Here is a 26,203-nt window from a genome sequence, read left to right as displayed (position 1 = left end):
AAATAAAATTACAACCACTTTTTTACTTACTTTTTGATGCAAAAGATGTTTATAATTACATATTTAGTTTATTTACAATTGTAATACTAATAGTTAACCACGCCTAAGAAATATACATTGTTATATAATTAAATGTATTTATAGTTAAAATTGTTATTTCCACATCAAAAGGTTAAAAGTCCACGCCCATTTATGTGGCCACGCCTCCTCTCTATAAATACCTGGTGACCACTTTTCGTTTAGCCGGTTTTCCTTGTTTTTCTTTCTCGACCTCTCTTGAAACTTTTCACTTAAACTCTATCGAAATTAGTTAAGAAAGTTGGATTTTTATCATCCAAACAAGATGGATTTAAGGAGTTTCGCCCCACTTTTGTTTCTTTTGTTCTGCTCGACGGAAGTTTGGACCCAAAGTTCCTCACCTGGTGTAGGTAAGTAAAGAAAAAGAGAAATATCCGCTTCGTGAATTTATTATAAAGTCGTTTGAGGTTATTTATGAGACGAAACGAACGTTCTCAACCTACGAATTTGTTGTTTTTATTCGTATTGTCTTTATAAAAATCTTGAACTTTTCCAATGACGTCACGCCATGTTTTCCATTTACGTGATGCATTACATTACTTTCTTTTTTTTTTTTTTTAAAATGTATTAAATATTGAATCATGTTTTCAATTAAATAGGTTATTTAATGGACGATTCGTAAAATAGTTTTATGGAGATTTTATTTCACAATATGTCGAGTATTATTTAAGACAATGGCAGCCTGTTAAAATTGGTCGAATATTAAACCCACGCCATATTTTTCATCCTTTTTTATTTAATGTATCACATAATATGTATATTATATTATTATCATTAACTTGTAAAGTGTTTTTGAAGAGGACAGTTAGTAAAACGATACATATTTTGTGGTATCCTGTTTTAAACTTAAATTTGTATTAGCATTCTATGCTAATGACAAAGAATTGAATCGTATTAAGTAAAGACAAAACAAACAAAAAATATTCAGAAATTTCCACTTCAGTTGACACTTTGTCTCCATGGATAATTTCCCAAAAGAAATCTAACAAACATCCCAAGGGCCTCATTTATTTTCATGGCCGTGGTAGAAAGTAACATATGACTACGTTTTTGAGTGTGTTTGAAGAGTTGCTTTTGAAAAATTCTCTTCCCAGCTTTGGTACAGTTTGGATCATAAAGAAACGACCATTTTTTTGGGAGATCTTGGTCAAGTCAAGTCATTTTTATTTGTATAGCCGTTAATCACAAAGAGTCTCAAAGAGCTGCACAGGTTATTGCACAGACTATTATTTCAGACTATTATTACACCATCCCTGATCTGGAACCAACATGAGGGCAAGGAAAAACTCAAAAACCTCAACATGAGGAAAATGAAGAAACTTTCGGAAGGGACAGCACATGTGGTAAAAAGAAATAATATTCATGTGATGAAACCACAGTCTAAATGATTAGAAGGGCGTCAACATTTTTCAGGACAATGGAAATTGGATCATGATCTTTCCCAACCGTCATACTTAAAAACAATAACCAAGTTCTACCCAAAACATATTTTCTAAATGTATTTATTCGGTAAGTAGAAGTTAATTAGGGGTCAAGTCATATTCATTTGTACAGCCCTTTGAGACTTTTTGTGATAAAGGGCTGTACAGAGCACAACAACAACAAAATAACTAGTAAAATTTAACATGAGAGGAAGAGAAATATTTTAAGCCAAATATGGAAAAATTAAATGTAACTTGGTTTACATAGAATCCAAATGCCAAATATGATTCTATAAATGATAATATTGTAACGTAAAGTTCATTCTCAGGTAAAAAACTATTTGTAGCTAGATAGCTAGCCAAAATAGTAAAAAGATAAAATGTTAGCTCGATAGCATGCAAAAAAATATAGAAAAGCGAAGTAGATAGCTTGCTAAATAGCTAGAAATATAAGAAGATAGCTAGCTACAAAGCTAAAAAAGTAGCCAGATAGCTAGCTAAAAAATAAACCTGCACATGTTTTGCTCATTCGCTTCATGAAACCCAATTACTAAATCTCCAACTATTTTCAGACTGAAAGCTATTTTTTGTTACTAATTAGCACAAAGGGCACCCGGTTTAATATTCATTCCTAAAATAGCAATTTAGCTAGAAGGCTTGCTAAATAGTAAAAAAGTAGCTTGATCCTTAGCTAGAAAAATAAACTGGTAAAAAAAACTAAAAGGAAGCTAGCTAAATAAAAAAGTAGTCAAGTCATGTTTATTTGTTTGGCCCTTAATCACAAGGAGTCTCAAAAGGCTGCACGGTTCAAAGACTATTGCAAACTACAGACTATTATGACACCATCCCCTGATCTAAAACCTACATGAGGGCAAGGAAAAACTCAAAAACCTCAAGTGAAGTTTATATTTATTTGTTTGGCCCTTAATCTCCAGGAGTCTCAGAGGGCTGCACAGACAACCTATTATTGCAAACCACAGACTATTATGACACCATCCCCTGATCTAAAACCTACGTCAGGGCAAGGGAAAACTCAAAAACCTCAAGTCAAGTTCTGTTTATTTGTTTGGCCCCTTAATCACAGAGTCTCAAAGGGCTGCACAGACCACAGACTATTTCACACCACAGACTATTCAATGTGGTTTTCAAAAAGACGGAATTTTGAAAGATGTTCGTCCCCCAATACACCCTTCCTCTCGCATTATTGGAGTCCCTACACCATAGAAAAATCTCTGCTGATTTCTTTTATTAGCTCATTTCACTTTACACAATATACCCGCTACTTTAAAACACACCAGAAAACCCATCTTATTCTAATTTCCACCTTGTTAAAATATTTAATTTTTGACTTTACTTCTAATATATTAATATGTGCTTATTTTTGGCCAACTTGGTAATTCATTATAAAATCAATGAACTCATGTTCCAGTTTGTCTAGGAAGGTGGATCCCACATAATACAATTTTTGATTTTTTTTTCCAGAAAAGAACTTTTTAACACAGTTTACAAAAAAGTAAAACGATGTTTCTCAGAGCCTTCGTAATTCAGAAACATTGAAGCTAATCCAAAGCAGACTTGACGACATGCTACAAAATGTTGGAAGACCAGCTAATTTTGATTGAAAAAAAATAAAAAAGTTAGATGACACAGGCTATATTCTCAAAAGCCAACTAATTAGGCAGATAGAACGTTAAAAACAAAGCGAGATAGCAGCCTAGAGAGAGGCCACAATTTAGCTTTAATAACTCCAGTAGCAAAAAAGTTCAAATGTTAGCTCGATAGCATGCTAAAAATGTAAGAACGCTAACTTAGATATTTAGTAAACACCAAAGCAAAATAGGTAGCCAGATAGCTAGCTACAAAAACTGCACATTTTTTGCTCATTGCATTTGTAAAACCCATACATGGCAATTGATTTTGTTGTATTTCCTGTGAAAGAAATCAATAAAAATAAAAATAATTACATTTGTTTAATGCATTAATAGATTCTGTTCGGGGAAAAAACTATTAAAAATGTAGCGTTTACCAAATTATTCGAATTAGTTATCTGACTCCATTAACCAAACATAACCTTCGTTCTCCCAACAATGCATGCTCTTTTCTTAATGGAAGAAATATTGGTATTTAACTAAGTGAATTCCATCGAATTAGCCAAATTATTGTCGAAGTAGTCTTCGTCGAGCTTCCCTCTCATGATCAATCTCCCATCTCTTCTGAAGTTCTTTTCACAAGCTGGCGTATTGGCCACCCCCCATGGGCGGGCCAGGAACTCCCCTTGTGGCCTCCACCTAGTGTCCACCTCGTCTGGACCGGTGCGTCACGAAGGCCCCTCCCATGGGGCATGCGTACTCCTCCCATGGGGCGGGTCAGTTGCCAGCTTCACCACCTCCTCACCGAAAGGCGCCGCCACGTCTAAGGAAAACTCGTATCAGCAAAACGCTTCTCAAAACAATGCCAAGCGTTTATCAAAACAAGGCCTAAGTCCTTCGTCAGCGCCCCGTAATCAAAATTCCCCAGCCAAAACACTCCGCACCTGGAACGGCGCGACCTGTCATCGAACTTAAGCCTCCTCTGTGAAAAATCCTCATTGCATTATATAAACGTAACTTGTATATAATTATATAAAATCCCTTATAGTCAAATAAATAAAATATACAATCCTTCAATTCTCATTATATTCTCTTGATTAATTCCTTGAAATAATTTTTATTAATTGAATATTTTTTTCTCCATGAGACCCATGAAATGGAATTTATTGATTTGAATTTCGAAAATAACTTTTTCTGTAATTACTATGTTGTTACTATGTTATTGCCAGGCTAATTGTTAAAAGTAGTGCCAAATCGACTTTGTTAACAAAACAGAAAAATGATTTAACTTGAAAAATCATGATGACCCAGCATTGGTGAGCTTTTTTCAGAACAGGTCACTTCAACGGTCCTTAGGGGGCGCCACATTGGAGACCATGCTCTAGATTTACATTTTTTTGGACCAAGGTCAACAGAACATCGTCTATTTGGGGATCTAGTTTGATCCAGATTGGATGGGGCTACTCAGAACCCAATTTTAGGTGGGTTAAATCATATTTAGCCCAAAATATGGCCCCAAAAGACGTCCCGATTGCAAAAACTGCTCGAAAAGACGTCAAAGACTCCATGATTCAGTTCAAAATACCTTTTTTTTTGTCTGCAAAATACATGTTTAACGCTTCTTTTAATGGTACGCCATGAATATAACTGAATAGGAATATAACTTTGTATGTAATAATTAGTTATTCTGATTAAGGGCTATGCAAATAAATTTGACTTGACTAGACCAGAATGACTTTGAATATGGACACCATATTTTACAGGAAGTTAAGTTACCCTCGATGTGAAAATGCCCCAAAAAAGCTGACTCAGCATTTAGTTTGTGGTCTGTGCAGCCCTTTGAGACTTCTTGTGATAATGGGCTGTACAAATGGATATAACTTGACTTTGTAGAAAAGTAGAAATGAGCATAAGGACCATTTTTGACTATTAGACAATTTTTCATGTTGGATGGGCTTATATGTCACCCAGTGATTCTTCATTTATTTCCCACCACGTCCCGCCTCAGAAGAAGAAATCCTCTCGCGCAATTTTTCGAAGGGACGACATCATATTGGTGGGGACAAAACATAGATTGCTCGATAATGATGTTATCACCTTACCTCTGTCTGTGCACTGCCTGGAGGCTAAATGTAAACATAACACTCAATGAGATCACCACTGCACCCTAGTGCAGTGGAGGTGCAATTGCACGATAAACCCCCATTTAAGTCAAGCCATTTTTCTTTGCTGCGATGCTTTATTTTCTTTATGCTATTGTTCCTATTTGTTTTTTCCTCCTTTTTGTTGCTAAATGGAACTGTGAAGATATATACTTTTTTTTTAATTGCTACTGGTAAAAGTTATTATTCATTGCACCATGGTTACAATGCACTATGCTTCTTCATTGCATTAGTAATATTATAATTTGAGCCAGTTTTTCCAAGCACTATGTTGTCATTATTATTAATATTCTGCCTATTTATCCTGATAGTCTTCAATTCACTATTGTTTTATACTTTAGATTAAAGGGACAGTGAATAACTTTATTTCTCTTTAATGGTTTTATGGACTATCACAATATTGTCTTCAATACAAGAGATCATATTCCATCCCAGCTAATATTTCTTCCTGTATGAAAAAAAAGTTAAGAAAATAGTTTTTCATGACAGTCGTAGGAAGTTGCAATTTACAGCAACCCTGCTTCATGACATTTTTACCTCCAGATATTTGTCGGGCCCTTCTATAGGGCGTTCTCTCCTCTTTATGACATCCTCAACAAATTGCCTTGCGTGTCTAATATCTACGTGTGACTGCAAGATACATCTGCTATTGGTCGACGTCATATACAATGCTGAAATACCTCCCATGATGCCTTTGTTGCTTCATTTCAGTTCAGAGTCTCTGTGTGTCAGTGATACAATATTGTATTTCTTGTACTGTATTTATTCAGTATGGGTCCCAAGACTTGCTAAAGGGAGAAGCAAAAATATAACCATGGAAATGAAGCTTTTGATGACCAAGAAATACACGAAACCACTACACTTGCATTATCGTAATGTAGCGATGTTTGGAATTCTCATTAGGAATCAGGTAGGCAATTAAAGCAAGGATATCTTCCAAAAGCATGACAATCCCTGCAAGTGGAAGTCTTAAAACAAGTTAGATTTTTAATCTGCCAACTTCTCCCCTCTTCTGCATCCACCCTGTCACTCCACTTTACCAGTCACACAAAAAGTAAATATTTGCATTGTTTTTCATTCCATGTCTAGAAAAAATGAAGATACATATTGTTACTTTTTGGGTGTCCAAGTGCAAAATGTCAACATAATTTATTTGTTCTAAATGTTTACATTCAAAAAGTAAAATTTTTAAAAAGTAAACAAAGGAGATGCATCTTTTTTTAAACGATATATATATAAAAATATATATATTTACACACCCTAATTGTTACTTTAATGTGTCCAAGTGCAAAATGTTAATGAAATTTATTGGTTCTCAATGGAATGTTTACAAATGAATGAAGTGCAAAATTAAAAAACAAAAATGGGGGGAATAGAGATAGTCTTTTTGAAATGACAGCAACAGTAGATCCAATAAGTTATTTTTCTAGTCTTTTTTTTTTTCCTATGTCTTTTATATTTCAGTGATTCTTATTGTGGGGCACGCCCTACAGAGGCTCCGTCAAGGGGGCGCTGTTGCATTTGACTTCTGGAAACTTTTTTTTTAACTTTCCCCGAGCAAAGTGCAATTGAACCTTCACTACACTAGGGGGCAGTGGAGTTCTCAGTGGCTAAATGTTTTGTTTATATTTAGGCTCCACAGAGAGTATTAAGTGTGGGCACAAAGAGTAGTAGACCCTCAAGTAAACTCATTAAAAATACTTAACCCTGATGCAAAGAGAGACGGGGTAAAGTGACAAACAAAATTCTCCCGTAGCACTTCACTGCCACCTTGGAGGGAGACGAGCAAATAGCGTTGTGCTTGCTATGTTGACAATAATAAATGAGGTATTTCTCTAACATTTATGACCCAATCACGTTGATAAGACACTTGAGTTTTTCTGGATCGGAAACATGCTGTAAGGCACAGGTGTCAAACCGGCGGCCCGCGGGCCGGATCAGGCCTGCTAAGGGATTGAATCCGGCTCGCAAGACAACACTCAGAGAAGCGCAAGAGAAAAACAAGCTGCAGGTTGAAATATGTGAACTTGACGTTGCCAAAGCCAGGTGCCTCTCACAAAGACACTGTACTTGTATGTATTTCTCTCTCTCTCTCTTTCTCTCTCTCTCTCTCTCTTTTGCACCCCTTTTCTCCCACTCTGTCTCTGTCTCTTTCATTCTCTGTGTCTCTCTTTTTCTCTGTTGCTCTAACTTCCTTTTTTCCTTTTCTCTCTTTTTCTCTTTCTCTCTTCCTACCCTTCGCGCTTTCTTTTCTCTTTTCTCTCCTTCTGTCTTTCTATTTCTCTTTGGATTTCTTTCTTCCTCTCCCTTTCTTTCCCCCCTCTCTCACTACTTTATCTTTTGTTTCTCACGCTCTCTCCCTCTCTCTCTTTTTCTTTCTTTGTCCCACCCTCTCTCATTTTCAATCCCTCCTTCTCTTATTTCTTTATCTCTCTTTTTCTTTCTCTTTAATCTACTAGTCCGGCCCCCCAAGAGAATGTTTGTTCTATCGTGTGGCCCCCCAGAGTTAAAATGAGTTTGACACCCCTGCTGTAAGGCGTAGATTTGGTATGGATGGAGGTGACGTGATACCATCGAAATCGGACAATCTTTGTTGATCACATGAAAGAGGGATCGGTCTTGAGAGGATTTCTTCTTCCGAGGGGGTGCGTGACGGACAAAATGGAGAATCATTGGAATATTTCCCCATGTCTGTTACTTTTGTGTCCGAATGCAAAATGTCAACACCATTTTTTAAATTTTTTTTTGAGCCAGTTTGCGAATCGATGAACGGGACCAGCTGCGAGCAATGCCTGAGCAACGTCACGGTAAGACGGCTTCAATTTTTGGGAAAGATGTCAGCTTGATTTTGACGCCATCGTTTTTAGAAAGAGGCCATTGAGAAGGACAGTGAGCTAGCTGTTTCGCTTTATTTTGGGGGAATGAGATGAGAAAGGTGGTAAGCTAGCTTTTGATGCCACGCTTTTGATGCCATACTTTTGATGCGGTTTTGGGAAAAAAGGCCAAAGAAAATAATGAAACTATATTATGCCACCATATTTTTTGATAGAGAGGTTAATAAAAAAGACTTAAAACCAGTTTTGTGTTGTATTTACCGATAAACGCCATGAGAAAGACTGTTAGCGAAATTTTGAGGCCACACTGATAGCTGTATTTTTAGAAAAGACCATAAGCTAGCCTTGAAACCCTACTTATATTTTGTTTACAATTTACAGTAAAGACGATGAGCTAGCTTTTTTCGCTGTATTTTTGAGAAAGATACTAAGGGGAAAGAAGGTTAGCTCTCTTTCTTGCGGCTAATGAGAAAAACGTTAAGCTAGCCCTGAAACCCTACTTACATTTTGTTTTAAATTTTACGGTAAAGACGATGAGCTCGCTTTTGTCGTTGTATTTTTGAGAAGGAGGCCATTGAGAAAGTTTAGCTTGCTTCCTTGCGACTAATGAGAAAGACGTTAAGCTAGCCTTGAAACCCTACTTTTGTTTTGTCTTAAAATTTACGGTACAGACGATTAGCTCGTCTTTGTCGCTGTATTTTTTAGAAAGAAGCCAACGAGAAAGAAGGTTAGCTCGCTTTCTTGTGGCTAATGAGAAAGATGTTAAGCTAGCCTTGAAACCCTACTTATATATTGTTTTAAAATTTACGGTAGAGACGATTAGATTCAGATTCAGATTCAGATCTACTTTATTGTCATTCTAGTACACGTGTATACAGAACGAAATGTCGATGCATCTGACCCCCACAGTTTCCTTGAATGTACAGATATAAATAATGTTGTATTGTATTTTGGCTACGTGTAGTATTTTACCATAGTGCCGATAGTGCAAGAAGAGTAGCTAACCAGATGTGCAATATGGGCAGTCAGGTTAACAAGTCAGGTACACAGTAACATTAACACTGTAACAATAACGCTGTAATTACAATAGTGCAGAGAGCAATGTGCAAGGAGTGGCAAGCTATAAAAAAAACTGCCAGTAGTGCAAAAGTCAGATTAGCAGCCGTTTAGATTTAAGCTAACTATATGTTAGATTGACCATTTAACAGTCTAATGGCCAGGGGGACTAGACTATTGCGGAGCCTGGTGGTCCTGCACCGCACACTGCAGTACCTCTTCCCAGAGGCTAGCAGAGTGAACAGTCCATGATGGGGGTGAGAGGGGTCCCCGGTAATGTTTTTTGCATGGGATAGGCAGTGCTTCTGGCCAATGTCCTGAATGGAGGGAAGTGTAGTCCCGATTATTTTCTCTGCTGTCCTCGTTACCCTCCTCACACTACCCCAGTCGGTAGCGCTGCAGCCTCCACACCACACAGAGATACAGCTGGTCAGGATACTCTCTATGGTGCCCCTGTAGAATGTAATGAGGGAGGGTGGGGGCAGGTGGGCTCTCCTCATCCTCCGCAGGAAGTACAGGCGCTGCTGTGCCCTCTTAACCAGTGATGCAGTGTTTACGGACCAGGTGAGTTTGTTTGTAATGTGCACCCCTAGGAACTTGATACTGCTGACAACCTCCACAGCCTTGTTGTTGATGCAAAGTGGGGCATGGTTGGGCTGGTTTTTCCTAAAGTCGACAATGATCTCTTTAGTTTTGTCGACATTCAGGACCAGGCTGTTGTCCCTGCACCAGCCCACCAACTGCTCCACCTCCTCTCTGTAGGCCAGGTCGTTGTCATCCCTGATGAGGCCCACCACTGTTGTGTCGTCAGCATACTTCACGATGTGGTTTGTGGCGGACCTAGGGACGCAGTCGTGTGTCATCAGGGTGAACAGCAAGGGGCTTAGGACGCAGCCTTGGGGGGAGCCCGTGCTGAGGTAGATGACATCTGAACTGTTCTGACCTATCCGCACTGATTGGGGTCTGTCACAGAGGAAGTCCAGCAGCCAGTTCCGCAGGGGGGTGTTGAAACCCAGGAGTCCCATCTTGTCTACCAGATGTTGTGGGATGATGGTGTTGAATGCTGAACTGAAGTCCAGGAACAGCATCCGCACATGGGTGTTCTTCTCCTCTAGATGTGTCAGGCTCAGGTGAAGCGCAGAGGAGATGGCATCCCTGGTGGAGCGGTTTGTCCTGTAGGCAAACTGAAAGGGGTCGATTAGCACGCTTTTGTCGCTGTAATTTTGAGAAAGATACCAACGAGAAAGAAGGTTAGCTCGCTTTCTTGCGGCTAATGAGAAAGACGTTAAGCTAGCCTTGAAACCCTACATACATTTTGTTTTAAAATTTACGGTAGAGACGATGAGCTAGCTTTTGTCGCTGAATTTATGAGAAAGAAGGTTAGCTCGCTTTCTTGCAGCTAATGAGAAATGAGTTAAGCTAGCCTTGAAACCCTACTTTTGTTTTAAAATTTACGGTAGAGACGATGAGCTAGCTCATGTCGCTGTATTTTTGAGAAAGAGGCCACCGAGAAAGAAGGTTAGCTTGCTTTCTTGCGGCTAATGAAAAATACACGATTAAGCTAGCTTTGGTGCCGTACTTTTGGTCGTCGTGTTTTGGGGAAAGAGGTCAACGAGAAAGACGTTAAGCTTACTTCTGTGGCTATGTTTTTTGGGGGGAGAGACCAACTACAAAGACTATAAGCTAGATTTTGACTTTGTTCCCTTTTTTGCTGTGTTTTCTAGAAAATCGGTAAGCTAGCTTTTGTCACTATATTTTTGATAAAGGAGACAGACTGTAGGCTAGGTTTTTACACTTTACTTTTCTTTCTGTATTTTCGAGAAAGATTCCAACAATAAAGACTGTAAATGAGCTTTTGACATCATTTTCTTTTTTTTTCTGCTGTATTTTCAAGAAAGTCTGTAAGCTAGCTCTCACCACCAAACTATTTTCCGCCATATTTTTGGGAAAGAGGCCAACAAGAAATATGTTAAGCTAGCTTCTGGGGAACAAGACCAACTAGAAAGAAGGTAAGCTAGCTTTGGACACCATATTTTCAGGAAGGAGGCCAATAAGAAAGACTGTAAGCTTACGTTTGTTGCCGAACTTTTTGGGGAAGATGGTAAGCTAGCTTTTGACGCCATATTTTTGAGAAAGAGGCCAACGAGAAGGACCGTGAGCTAACTTTTGATGCCGTATTCTTGAGAAATATGGCAAGCTAGCTTTTTGACATGTTTTGGGGGGAGAGAGGCAAAAAGAAGCGCGTAAGCTAGCTTATGACGCCATATGTTCGGGAAAGAGGCTAATAAAGTCTGTAAGTTCGCTATTGGAAATGTACTTTTGGGGAAACTCATCGTAATCTACATCTAGCTTTTGATGCTATGTTATTTTTTTGTCTTATTTTGGTCGGGGAAGAAGCCAATGAGAAAGACGGTAAGCTAGCTTTGATGCCGTACTTTTTGTGGCTGTGTTTTGGGGAAAGTCAAGTTCTAGTTATTCGTATATACCACAGGTGTCAAACAGGCGGCGCGGGGGCCAGATCAGGCCCGCTAAGGGATTGAATCCGGCCTACAAAACAACACTCAGAGAAGCGCAAGGGAAAAACAAGCTGCAGGTTGAATTATGTCAACTTGATGTTGCCAAAGAAAGGTGTCTCGAACAAAGACACTGTACTTGTATTTATTTATCTCTCGCCCTCTCTCGCTCTCGCTCTTGCTATCTCTCTTTTTCTCTTTCTTTATCTCTCTCTCTCTCTTTTTTTTTCTTGCTCTCTATCCCTCGCTCTCTCACGCTCTCTCTTTTTTTCTTGCTCTCTATCCCTCTCTCTTGCGTGCTCTCTTTCTCTCTCATTATTTCTCACTTTCATTATTTCTCACTTTCATTATTTCTCTCTCTCTCATTATTTCTCACTTTCATTATTTCTCTCTCTCATCCCTTTTGTCTCTCTCTGTCTCTCTCTCTCATTATTTCTCTCTGTCATTATTTCTCACTTTCGTTGTTTCTCTCTCTCACCCCTTTTGTCTCTCTCTCTCTGTCTCTCTCTCTTACCCCTTTTGTCTCTCTCTGTCTCTCTCTCTCTCTTACCCCTTTTGTCTCTCCCTGTCTCTCTTACACCCTTTTTGTCTCTCTCTGTCTGTCTCTCTCTCTTACCCCTTTTGTCTCTCTCTGTCTCTCTCTCTCTCTCACCCCTTTTGTCTCTCTCTGTCTCTCTCTTTCTCTCACCTCTTTTGTCTCTCTTTTGCTCTAACTTCCTTTTTTCCTTTTCTCTCTTCATACCCTTTGCGCTTTCTTTTCTCTTTGGATATTTTTGTTCCTCTCCCTTTCTTTTCCCCCGCTCTCACGACTTTTTATCATTCTCACACTCTCTCTCTTTTTCTTTCTTTGTCCGGCCCTCTCACCTTTTCCTCTTTCTCTTTCTCTTATTTCTTTATCTCTCTTTTTCTTTCTCTTTGATCTATTAGTCCGCCCCCCGACAGAATTTTTGTTCTATCGTGTGGCCCCCGAGTTCAAATGACTTTGACACCCCAGGTATAGACGTTTATGACAAAAGGGAAGCTAGCTTTTGATGCCATATTGATGAAAAGGAGGCCAACGTGAAGGACCGTAAGCTAGCTTTTGTGACTCGCCGTCTTTTGAGGAAAGAGGCCAAAAAGGAACCCGGCGGACCGGTTTGACCGTGAAGCGATCCTGTTCTCTCGCACCCTTCCCCCTTTCCTTTTTCTGTCGTCATTCTTTTGAATTCCGGAGAAGTCGCAGGTCAGGTTTTAAGGATGATTTTGTTTTTGTTTTTTGGTTGTTAGTGTTTGTGGTGCATCACGACCAAGGCCTGCGTGACGTACCCGGTCAGGACCATCCTGCCGCCTCATTCGCTCTGTCCCCTCAATGACGCTCGCTGGGGACTCTGTTGGAGTAAGAACCTGCAATTCCTTCATGCCTCAATAAATTGACCATGCACAACTTTTTTCCTCTTTCTTCTGGGATTGTATTCTTGTTTTCATTTTTTATTTTATGACCAAGCTTTGCTATTTGTATGTTATGTTGGATATTTTTGTATTCTATATCTCTAATTTTATTTTATTTTTAACATTAGGATACTGCTGGAAATGTCTATTTAAATGTTATTTATGTGATTTTTTTTTTCCATATTTCATTTTTGATCTTTTTTCATTATCAGTTTTTTTTTTCATTGCACGGCTTTTATCCATTCAAAAAATCTCTGTTCATTTCTCATTATAAGCGTCCTGTTTTTCTGTTTTTTTTTTCAATTATTAAGATTCATTTTATTTATATTTATATATCTTTTTAATTTTATCTATTTTTGTGTATTTTTTGTCATAACAAAGCTTTTTTTTTGTATATGAATTTTATTTTTTTCTCTCATTTCTCATCGCATTTTTCCCTTTGTGGATTTGAAATATTTTCTTTTGGTTTTTAATTGATTTGATTTTCTTACCAAAGCTTTATTTGTCATTCTTTTATTAAGAAAATTTTCCTGTGACCCCTTCTCATCATCACCCCTTTTAATTTTTTTTCTATTTTCCCAACACTTTCTTTTATTTCCTGATCTGTGATCATTTTTTATTTTATCGTATATTCCTTTGATTATTTCTCATCGCCCCATTTTACTCTCATTTTTTTAAATGACCTCGAATTCATCATTTAGTTGTTGAACAAATGTTTCTTTTAGAATTCATACTTGAACACATAAAATGAGTAAAAATGACAACAATTTAAAAATTCCCCAAAAATACCAGCAATCGTTCTCAGTGAGCTTAACTGCCTGCTTCCTTTTCCAATGTTATTTCAATGTGCTCAGTGAACTTCCAACACTTAATCATTACTCTGGCCGTGCTGGGAGGCGTCATCATCCTCGCCCTCATCATCTGCATGTTCTGCTGCTGCAAGTGTGAAAATGCCGGGTGAGTTCCCCACATGGATCTTTATCCTCTGCAAAGAGAAATTTACATCGGAAAGGAATAACCAGACTTCTTCAGCTTCAGCCTAATCCCTTTGGGCTCCAGCAGTTCTTTTGTTTTTCTTTTGTTAAATATTTGTTGTTGTGTTGAGCCCTGATCAACAAACAAACTTCTATTTTTCTTATTGGAATAATTATTATTTCCGTTTGCGCAACGTTGACGCCATTGTGATTTTTCCGTGCACCAGATCTTCAAGATTTATGGCCAAGATGGACAGGCAGATGAACAAAACCAGAGGAAAGCAAGAGGAGAGGTGAGATTGGCATTTTTTATATTTTGGGCTTTGTATTGCATCCATCCATTATCTGCACGGCTTATCCTCAGTAGGGTCACGGGGGTGCTGGAGCCTATCCCAGCTATCTTCGGCAGGGGACACCCGCAACTGGTTGCCTTGTATTGCAAAAAATTGAAAATCATGATAAATTCAGGGATCAGAATTTTCCGCGGATCCGCGGATTTCCGCTGTTTTTGAACCCCAAAGGCATTCCGACTTTTTCACTTTTTCTCTTGCGTAGCAAACAAATTCAAAATCCGACTGTCTCACTCTTTCCTTTATTGCTCTGGCGCATCCTGGCGGCCGTTAGAAAAATTGGCCGCATTGTTGCTCAAGCTGCAGGGACTGAACTGCATTTGAACTTATCTTGCAGTATTTACAAAAAAAATCAGTTATGTGGGCAAATTATTTTAATCTTCTAAAAATGTTACTTAAATGATAAATATAAGCATGGTTTTGGACAAGTAAATTGCCTAAAACCCAGGAGCTTGGGGGGGGGCTTTATTCCTGGACCCTGGCTATTTCAGCTGAAAATGAAAATCTCCATTCTGATCCCTGTAAATTGATTCAAGACTATATTAAAAAAAATTCAATATAGTTTTACTAACGGTAGTTTTGTGTTTATTCATATTGTACAGTGTAGTACAGGGATCTAGAAACAACTTAAGGCTCTTAAAAGTGAAGTATTTTAAGACCGAATTCAACAAAAAGCTTCAAACCAGCTATCTACTATTTCTTTTTGGGGGGGACAAATATTTTTGTAGGCTTTTTTTATTTTTTGGGGTTCAGCTTTAATAAATATCATTTCCCCCCCAGTTTTGCAAAATATTTTTATTCCAGTTCTATTTAGATAATTTTGTTTTACTAGTTTTTGTTGTTCACGATATTTTTTATTATTGCTTTGTTTAAAATGTTCAGTTTTTTGGGGATTTTTTTTTTTTAACTTGAGAGATTATTTGAAAATAGATACAGAATTGTTTTTACAGAATAGAAAGACATACAAAAAATGTAAATAAAAATTTTTTAAAAAGTAAGTTTTCTGTTAGGTTTTTATTTTAATAGTTTTTAAAAAATGTTTATTATTATTTCATAGAAAACATTTTCAGCTTTTTAATGGGGTATTTGTTCGTGACCAAAAAGGTTATTTGGAGATCATTTGTTTTTCTGTTTTAAAAACGGAAACTGAAATAAACAATAGTATCAAATATTTAGAAAAACTGATTATTTTTCTCGCCCTGCGATTGGCTGGCAACCAGTCCAGGGTGTCCCCTGCCCACTGCCCGATGATTGCTGGGATGGGCTCCAGCATCCCCGCGACCCTACTGAGGATAAGCGGTGCAGCTGATGAGATGAGATTATTTTTCTCTTCACTTATGTATTTTTCGTTTTTGTGTTTTTTTTTTCTCTAAATTCCATTTTTATTGAAGAAGAAAATAAATTATTTTTTAGACCCCGAAAAATTATGTTGGTAAAAATAACTACAGTGCTCCTGCTGACTGTGGTAGAAAACGGTATTGCTCTCCCGGTTAAAATGGCGAGTAATTTTATATCCAAGCCAGAAATAGTCATCAAAAACATCCAAAACCCTATGCCTCGCATGAAAACCTCGAATAGAAAACGGTGTGTTGAATAGAGAAGGAAAAAAAGGACTATAACTTGTTTGTGGTCACGTTCGTCATCATTTTTGTCTTTGCAGGCGGGCCGAAATGAAACAAAGACACGACGATATACGCAAGAAATATGGTGAGGCCTCTCGCCAGCTCGATTGATCATTTTTATTGAAACGAATAAAAACCACAATGCAATTTTTGTGTATTTCCCACCAGGCCTCAGTGGACCGAATCCCTATTCCCGTTTCTGACGAGAAGACTTAATTTAATAACCGTATTCGTTATCTTATTCTGCCGTTTAACGATTGTACAGTAGACGTCGGTCCACCAATGAAGAAGAATGTTGGAGGCTGCAAACGAGCACTTTGATCATCATTTTCACGTTTTTGCCATGTCTGTTTTTAAAACGTTTCTTAATTGTTTTTCTTTACTGAAGTAAATAAAAGTACAAAACTGACTGTGTAAAATTTTATAAGATTAACATCCTGAACTGAAATAAAAAACTGCGTATTCTGAAAATTTTACATTTTATGGATTTATTTACTATAATACTATAATATAGAAATACTACTACAGAAATACAAAAAAAACATTACTACAAATATAGTCCAACAATCCCAAAACTACGACAGACTATAATACAGAAATAATACCCTGGAAATACTATGAAAATATTACTACAGAAATACGACTGCAATAAGGCTAATACAGAAATACTACGAAAATATTACTACAGAAACTCTACTACCGTAATAATACAATACAGAAATATAACTACAGAAATACTCTACAAATACTACAGAAATACGACTACAGAAATACCCCAAAAATATTACTACAGACATACTACAGAAACACGACAAAAATACAAAGACCTTAATACTATAATACAGGAACACTATGAATACATTACTACAAACATACTACGGAAATATTACTACAGAAACACGACAAAAAGAATCCAATAATACTATAATACAGAAATACAACAAGAATATTACTACAGATATAGTCAAACAAAACTAAAACTACGACACAAATACTATAATACAGAAAAAATACTCGGGAAATACTATGAAAATATCACTACAGAAAAACGACTGCAATAATCCTAATACAGAAATACCACGAAAATATGACTATAGAAACTTGACTACAGTAATAATACAATACAGAAATACTACCAAAAAATTACTACAGACATACTCCATAATTAGTACAGAAATATGAAAAAGTACAACAACATTAATACTATAATACAGAAACACTACAAAAACACTGCAATAGAAATACTGAAAGATACTACAGAAATAGAACAAAAGTACTACAGTAATAATACAATACAGAACTATTACGACAAAAATGATTCTGCAGAACCAAACACTGCTACAGAAATACTGAAATACTACAACAGGTGGTCTATGCAGCTCTTTGAGACATTTTTGCGCGCGACCGCTTACTAGAGTGCTTCTGCGCGCTCCCGACTCCGCGCTCCCGAGATTTATCGGTCACGTGACGTCACGTCTTCCAATTGTCTCCTCGCGAGAGCGGCTCCACGCGCGTTCCCGTCGCGGGAGGAGAAGAAGAAGCGAGGACGGATAGCGGCAGGAAGAGCGCACAAAATAAAATACAATATTACCGGCGTTTATTTTTATTTTATTTTTCACAGCCCTATTCCACCCTAAATTGGAAAAGATGTCAGAAGAAAAGCCAAAGGTAAGAATTTATTTTTAATAAAAAAAGGTTATTGTTGTTGCGTTTTGTGCCCTCGGAAAATGGCCTTTCGTTTGCACGTTTCTCGCAATTGGCGCAATGATTGCTTCGCAAATGAATGAAACTTGGCGCACATCCTCGCACTAAACCTCACTTTTACATTGATGTTCTCTAATATTGTTTTTAAATCACAAAAGATGTGAGTATTACGCTTGTTTTTGGTCGAATGTTTAAGATACTCGATGTGCGCAAATGGCGCAAACGGTGCAAATCGTGACGGCCACAATGGCGCTGCGGATTTTAAGTCGTTCGCGCATTTATTTCGTCTTTTATGCCGTCGATAATTCTTTTGTTTTGAATCTCTCGCTTCGGAGGGTTTTGTGTCCCGTTATGACAAAAGGATAGCCGGGGGGTGGGCTTCGTTTGCGGCCGACATCCACCTGCTAGCCCTCTAGCTAACATGCTAATATTGGTGGCATTGGCGATAGGCGAATGCCCGTTTTAATCGATTTTCATCGATTATTTTTTTTCTCTATTTATTTGGTCTTGTTTTGCAGGTATTCGAAATGTATATTTTATTTGGTTTTTGAGGAATAATTGTTTTTCAGTTTTTCCTAAATGGTTCTATTTCCCCCCCCCCCCCTATTTTTTTAAAGGTCCAATGTATAGTATCTGACCTCTAGATGGCACTGTTTCGTCTGGTACAAGGAACTAAATATGACTAAACATGGTACTAAATATTATAGACTGCCTCTTATTTTTAGGGGGTGATATTTTTTTTCATTATCTAACTTTCGAATTCACTTTAGTTTTCATGGGGTAAATATTTTCTTTTTTTAAAGGGACAGTGTGTAATATTTAGTGCTTCCTAGTGGTGCAAAAGACTTATTGATTTGAATACTAGGCAAAAATATATGAACCACCAAAACATTGATCATACCTGGAGAAATGTATTTTACTCAGTGGAATCCCCACTGAAGTCGGCGCCATGTTTGTTTGGCATCTACCGTAAATTCCGGACTATAGAGCGCACCTGATTATAAGCCGCACCCACCACATTTTAAGAGGATAACCGCTATTGTACTTACACAAGCCGCACCTGTATATAAGCCGCATGCGCCCATATTAAAACATGTAACACAATCACAAAATTAACCCGACTTTGAGTCCCGCGATTGTAACTGAATATAAAATACACAGTACAAAAACCACAGCCGGTAAAATGAACGGAAAATAATACCAGTACTTAAGGTTTGATGCAGAGTCCGGGTCCCGTTGAAAATAATCCAAGGGAAAAAATGTATATTTCCAAAGGTAAGGGCGAGAAAAATATATATCCACTATTGTCCGCTGCGTCCACAAACACGTCTCCCCTTTACCCCGCTTCCCGTCAGCCCCCGTTGTTTTCGCTCCTTCATTTTGATTCACCCGTGGAAAACATATCAAAGTAGCGGCTTATAGTCCGGAATTTACGGTAGGTGCTTTGCAGTCATCATTTGGCATTGGTTTTCCTTCATACTAGACAACAGCGCCCTCTAGTGGTCAAATATTACACACTGGTGCTTTAGAATATCTTCTATCACACATGTGTCAAACTCAAGACCCACGGGGGAAATGCGCCCCGGCGCACCTTTTTAAGTAGCTCGTGAGACAACGCTTAGAGAAGCACAAGAGAAAAACGAGCATTTTCAGAAAAACCTTGAATTTTTCAATTGTGATTTAAAAGCTGTATTTTTGGGTTTCAGGAGGGCGTCAAGACCGAGAACGACCACATCAACCTGAAGGTGGCCGGCCAGGACGGTTCGGTGGTCCAGTTCAAAATCAAAAGACACACCCCCCTCAATAAACTCATGAAGGCCTACTGCGAAAGACAGGTACAATTGTCTCGACTAGGGATCGACAGATAAGAGTTTTTCCAGGGCCGATATCGATTAAGAGCAGACCAGTATCCGATATTTGAAGCCGGTATTCGTATGCTGTAAAAGCTTAACAATTGGCTTTTGACATTTTTTACTAATTCAAAACAAAAGAACATTTGTTATGAATTCAAATAAAACTTTAATAGGTTTCTACAAACCTATTAAAGGAAATAAATTGGAATTTCAACACAACTAACATGACATCAGTGTAAAAAATGAGGCTTAGCAGCAGAAAGACTTAAATAACGGCCTTATTATTATTATTTTTTACAATCAATGTCAATTCACCCAGCATGACTAAAATTAACTCAAAATTTCAACGGAGCTGGCGGTTTCAAAAGGGTGGATGCTCCTGTTTTGGAGCCAGAAGACGAAATGATGTTATGGTAACAGCTAATCACTCAAGTCAAGTCATGTTTTTTTGTATAGCCCTTTCTCACAAGCTCCTTCTTTCTCCCTTTCTTTCACTCACCGTCTTTCTCCCTCTTTTACTCCCTTACGTTTGCTCCTCCCTTTCTCTCTTTATTTTTACTGTATTCCTCTCATTCTCTTTGACTTATGTCTTGGTCCTTCTTTTTCTTTCATACTTCTTTACTCCCTTAGGTTCTCTCTCTGGTTTATTTACCCATTTTTCTCTTTCTCCCATCAGCCTTCCTCTTTAGTGTGCTTTTTATACTCTTCCTCAATCGCAGACACACACGCCTGATTGAAGAACTAATGTTATGATAATAGCTAATGTATCCGTCTCCACCTGAACAGGCTTCCCTAAACAAGTTAGCTACACTGTTATCTCTTAATCGCAAACGTGCTTTTCTATCACGGGCAAGTGGGTGAAATTTAGCTGAGCTGTCGTTTGAATGTTATTGTTCTTGCTTCAGTGGCTCCGTCTCTGGTCTCTTATACACTCAGAAGGCATGAGAGGAAAGGTGTAGGAGCAAAAGAGAGTGAATAAATATAAATGCCAATACCCATATCAAATTCTCAAATATCCATGCCGATAATCGGCCTGCCTGATAATCGTTCTACCTCTAGTAATTGTTGTCTATGAGTCCCAAGGCTTGCAGTGATGCTAAAGGGGGAAGCAAAAAGCATGGAGACTTAATGTTTCATCTGGAGACGGACGTTTCGATTTTTCTTTTTTTACAGGGACTTTCAATAAGGCAGATCAGGTTCAGGTTTGACGGACAGCCCATCAATGAGAACGACACGCCATCGCAGGTCCTTTATTTCATATTTTTGTAGTTATTTATTTTTCATTTTATTGCAACACTGCCTCTTAGCAATTTCTTCCCTTGACATTTGCATAGAAACTGCAAATATATGGTTTAGTGTCGGACATCCATCCATTGTCTGCACCGCTTCTCCTCAGTAGGGTCGCGGGGGTGCTGGAGCCCATCCGAGCTATCTTCGGGCATTGGGCAGGGGACACCCTGAACTGGTTGCCAACACAGAGACAGACAATTCACTAGCTCGTTCACACCTAGGGACAATTTGGACCGGCCAATTAAGATTACATGCATATTTTTGGATTGTGGGAGGAAACCGGAGTGCCCAGAGGAAACCCACTCAAGCACGAGGAGAACATGCAAACTCCACACGAATAAACCTGATATGCATGTTTTTGGGATGTGGGAGAAAACCGGAGTGCCCGGTGGAAACCCACTCAAGCACGGGGAGAACATGCAAACTCCTCACGAATAAACCTGACATGCATGTTTTTGGAATGTGGGAGACAACCGGAGTGCCCGTGGGAAACCCACGCAAGCACGGGGAGAACATGCAAACTCCACACAAATTAACCTGACATGAATGTTTTTGGAATGTGGGAGAAAACCGGAGCGTCCGTAGGAAACCCACGCAAGCACGGGGAGAACATTCAAACTCCACACAAATTAACCTGACATGCATGTTTTTGGAATGTGGGAGAAAACCGGAGTGCCCGTGGGAAACCCACGCAAGCACGGGGAGAACATGCAAACTCCACACAAATTAACTTGATATGCATGTTTTTGGAATGAGGGAGAAAACCGGAGCGTCCATAGGAAACCCACGCAAGCACGGGGAGAACATTCAAACTCCACACAAATTAACCTGACATGCATGTTTTTGGAATGTGGGAGAAAACCGGAGTGCCCGTGGGAAACCCACGCAAGCACGGGGAGAACATGCAAACTCCACACAAATTAACTTGATATGCATGTTTTTGGAATGAGGGAGAAAACCGGAGCGTCCATAGGAAACCCACGCAAGCACGGGGAGAACATTCAAACTCCACACAAATTAACCTGACATGCATGTTTTTGGAATGTAGGAGAAAACCGGAGTGCCCGTGGGAAACCCACGCAAGCACGGGGAGAACATGCAAACTCCACACAAATTAACTTGATATGCATGTTTTTGGAATGAGGGAGAAAACCGGAGCGTCCATAGGAAACCCACGCAAGCACGGGGAGAACATTCAAACTCCACACAAATTAACCTGACATGCATGTTTTTGGAATGTGGGAGGAAACCGGAGTTGCCCGTAGGAAACCCACGCAAGCACGGGGAGAACATGCAAACTCCACACAAATTAACCTGAAATGCATCTTTTTGGAATGTGGGAGGAAACCGTAGTGCCCGGAGGAAACCCACGCAAGCACGGGGAGAACATGCAAACTCCACACAAATCAACCTGACATGCATGTTTTTGGAATGTGGGAGGAAACCGGAGTGCCCGGAGGAAACCCACGCAAGCACGGGGAGAACATGCAAATTCCACACAAATTAACCTGACATGCATCTTTTTGGAATGTGGGAGGAAACTGTAGTGCCCGGAAAAAAACCCATACAAGCACAGGGAGAACATGCAAACTCCACGCAGGAGGTTTGATCTCACGACCTCCGAACTGTGCCGCACACGTGCTAACCGCTGTGCTGCCCTAGTGTTGGGCATGTTACTTTAAAAGTGTATTTACTTCTAGTTACTCTACTTCTTCTGAAAAGTTACTTGAGTTAGTAAGTTTATAGTAAAAGTATCTATTTTCCTTTCTTAAAAAAATTGGATGTTAAAGAATTGGACATTTTCCAAGCAGTGTTGTAGTCGAGAATAACAGATAGGTAGTTGCGTTATAGAACCTTGTCGTATTTATTGCAGCAAACTTCTGAGGTCATGAGATCAAACCTGTGTGGAGTTTGCATGTTCTCCCCGTGCTTGCATGGGTTTCCTATCACATTCCAAAGTTAGGTTCATTGGCTGGTCCAAATTGTCCTAAGGTGGGAATGAGCGAGTGAATTGTCTGTCCCTGTGTGCTGACAACCAGTTAAGGGTGTCCATTACCCGAAGATGGCCGGGATGGGCTCCAGCACCCCCGCGGCCCTACTGAGGATAAGAGGTGCAGAAGACGCAAAATGAGCGATATGAACCCCGTTACCGAATAATAAGGCGGTCCTTCCCGGGATTTGAATCGGAGCAAACGTCCCCTTCACAATAAAACAAGCTGAGCTTTCCTTTTAGCTGGAGATGGAAGACGAAGACACCATAGACGTTTTCCAGCAGCAGACGGGCGGACGCTGATGGCCTCCCTTCTTTCTTTTCCATCACTCCCTTCGTTTAGGATTATTCTTCCCTTAAGCTGTGTCTTTTTTTATTTATTGAGGCTTTTTGAGGATTTTCCAAAGCAAGCGTGCGACGACTTGATGTTTTTGCTTGTTTTTAGAGCGTGGCTGCGAATTTTTAGCTGCTTCGGATAAGTTTCTTGTTTTATTTATGATTTGAAGGGTTGGAGGTAACCTCGTTTGAAAAAGACTGAAATGTATCTTTAATACTGTATAGATTCACATTTTGTTTCCGGTTTTCTTAAACATATATTTAAATCATATTTTTTTTTTTTGTCAGACTTTTTTTTTTAGCTTCTGTTTTTGAAAGGCTTTTTTTTTTTTTTTTTGCAAATGTTTTTTTTTTCCTTCTATAATTTTTTTTGCATAATTTAACATTTTTTTATATCTGTTGGAATATTTATATATGTCTTTCTTTCTTTTTTTTAAAATATTTTTTGTTTTTCTTCAGTTTTTTTTTCTTTTTTTAAGAATGTTGGTTATACATGTTTTTATTTTATAATTTGTTTTTGCTTTATTTAACATATCTATATCTGTTTAAATATTTATACATGTTTGTTTTTTGGTTTTGATTTTTTAATTTGAAATATATATATATATATTTTAAGAATGTTGGTAATATTTTTTTTCCTTTTATAATTAGTTTTTGCTAACATTTCTATATCTGTTTAAATATTTATACAGTTTTGTTTTTGATTTGATTTGATTTTTCATATTTTTGTTTTTTCTTTTTGTCTTTTTTTTTGCAGGCTTTTTTATTTTATTTTATTTTTTAGAATGTTGGTAATATTTTTTTCCTTTTAATAATTTGTTTTTGCATAATTTAACATTCTACACCTGTTTAAATATTTATACATGGTTTTCTTTTTTTGGGTTTTGTTTTTGATTTTTTTTTTTTTTTTTTTTTTTTATATTTTTGGTTTTTCTTCAGTGTTTTTCTTTTTTTTGTTCTTTTTTTTTTTAGAATGTTGGTAATATTTTTTCCATTTATAATTTGTTTTTGAATAATTTACCAGTTCTATATCTGTTCAAATATTTATACATATGTTTTTGTTTTTATTATTATTATTATTATTATTTTTTACTAGAAGTTCCACAGCTTGAAAGTCATCAAAAGTGTATCTTGTTTTGTTTTTCTTCCCGCGCGTCCTTTTGGACCTCCCGCTTCCGTACCGCCGAGTATTTATTCCGACACTAAGAAACGGATGCGGAGGATACGGTTAATTCAATTTTTGTGTATACAGTATGGCCGCCGATGAGCATCATTTTGCGGCCGGTTGGACTTTTCTTTGGTTCCTTTCTTGACGCCGTCGAATAGAATGAAGGATAACGCGCAGCTTTAAATCCTGCAGACTGCAAATGTTTTTAAGACCGCCATCAAATCCCTCTGTTGTCGATATTTTCTTTATTAGAAATAGATTGCATTGTGCATCGCATCGCGTGTGTTTGGTTTCTTTAAAATCCTCATACACTTTTTTTTTTTTTAATTTCAAAACCAAGCACACTTTATGCCATTTATCATGAAAAAACCTCCATGATGAGTAAGATTAGGTTACAAAAAAGGAGAAGGAGCTGGTTTTAGGACATGCTATTGGTTTCGCCACTGATTTGTACATTCTTTGTGCTCTTTTACTACTGTATACAATAAATATAGTTTGTTACTCTGATGAAGTGCTGTTCTTTGGAGCGATTGCCTCACAAAGTCGAAACGGGATCATGCACAGGTGTCAAACAGTAAAGTAGGTTTAAACGTATTTACTCAAAAGTGTGTATTTCTAATCCCCGAGTTTTCTTTGCTTCTTTGTTTCCCAGGAGGGATAGTTTTTTTCTTTCTTTGTCTCCACCCCTTGGAACTGCAATAAAAGATAAGCAAGGAGGAGGGGCAAGGCAGAGAGGAATGGGCCAAACAGCGGTTCTGACCTTTTACCCACTCTCTCCAATTGTAATTGAGAAAATACCAAAAGTCTTTGTCTGGATTTCTCCTACGATCAGTCAATATTGATAAGCTCTCCAATACGCAAAAGATCGCTTCAGATCTGACACAAACTCTGGGTCTGTGGGCCGTCGCATCATTTTGAGTGGCTTGCGAGACGATGCTGAGAGAAGCGCAAGAGAAAAATTAACAGCAATCCTGAATATGTTCGCCAAGATGCAAGTGGAGCTGTGTTCCGTCTCCATTTTTCTGTATTTCGCTCGTTTTATCTTTATTTCTTTCTTTTATTTGCTCTGTCTCTTGCTCCTTCTTTGTCCCTTTCTTTCACTCACTCTGTCTTTCTCCCTCTTTTTTTCCCTTACTTCTGCTCCTCCCTTTCTTTATTTTTTACTTTTTTTCTCTCATTCTCTCTGACTTATCTCTTGGTCCTTTTTCTTTCACACTTCTTTACTCCCTTAGGCCCTCTCTCCTGTTTATTTACCCATTTTCCTCTTTCATTTTTTTTGTCTTTCTTTTTCCCTTTCCCTCTATCTTTCCATCTTCCTCCAGCACCTGTAAAAATGATTTTCTTACCGTGTGGCCCCCGAGCTAAAATGAGTTTGACACCCCTAGGGTGAACAAACTCAAGTTTCTTTCTAACTTTAGTTTTGCATTTGAACTGATTTTCTGATAAAATTATAAAACTGGAAATTGGTAAGAAAATTAAGTATTGTCTGTTTCGAAATGAGGTGAAATCAGGTAAATGAACTCAAAACGTCTTTTCTTTTACAGGTATCATGTAATCAAACACACATATTGGACACAAGTGGCACTTACTATATACTAGTTATTTGATTTTTTTTAATATTAAAGGGCTGGTGTGTAACATTTAGTTCCTTCTGGTGGTAAAAACCTGCGTTTAGTATTAAAAAAAAACTTGATTAGGCAAAAATACATGAACTATTATACCACTTGTGGAGAAAATTATTTTCACATAGTGGAGTCCATACCTAGGAATTGCTGCTGTGTTTCTCTGGCATTTTGCTGCTACGCTGTGCTCATTTAGCATTGCTTTTATTTGCA

General features: G+C 38.2%; 2 protein-coding genes across 2 annotated transcripts; both read left to right on the top strand.

The window, feature by feature from the left end:
• The first annotated feature begins 208 nt into the window (after positions 1-208).
• Positions 209-16,503, top strand: LOC148352247 (pituitary tumor-transforming gene 1 protein-interacting protein-like). Its single transcript, XM_088354275.1, has 7 exons — positions 209-428; positions 8,005-8,057; positions 12,920-13,028; positions 13,936-14,038; positions 14,283-14,348; positions 16,066-16,112; positions 16,196-16,503. Exons 1-7 carry the CDS (start codon positions 344-346, stop codon positions 16,228-16,230), a joined length of 498 nt encoding a protein of 165 aa, XP_088210401.1. The 5' UTR covers positions 209-343; the 3' UTR covers positions 16,231-16,503.
• Positions 16,504-17,555: 1,052 nt separating this feature from the next.
• Positions 17,556-23,475, top strand: LOC148352246 (small ubiquitin-related modifier 3). Its single transcript, XM_088353829.1, has 4 exons — positions 17,556-17,695; positions 19,438-19,566; positions 20,758-20,829; positions 23,108-23,475. The coding sequence occupies exons 1-4, from the start codon at positions 17,675-17,677 to the stop codon at positions 23,165-23,167; spliced, it is 282 nt and encodes a 93-aa protein (XP_088209955.1). The 5' UTR covers positions 17,556-17,674; the 3' UTR covers positions 23,168-23,475.
• Positions 23,476-26,203: the final 2,728 nt, after the last annotated feature.

The sequence above is a fragment of the Urocampus carinirostris genome, chromosome 15 (assembly GCF_059441175.1).
Source record: "Urocampus carinirostris isolate Australia breed hairy pipefish chromosome 15, RoL_Ucar_1.0, whole genome shotgun sequence".
Classification (NCBI taxonomy): Eukaryota; Metazoa; Chordata; class Actinopteri; order Syngnathiformes; family Syngnathidae; genus Urocampus; species Urocampus carinirostris.
The sequence above is the reverse complement of the archived record's forward strand: the minus strand, read 5'-3'. Positions and strand labels throughout refer to the sequence as shown.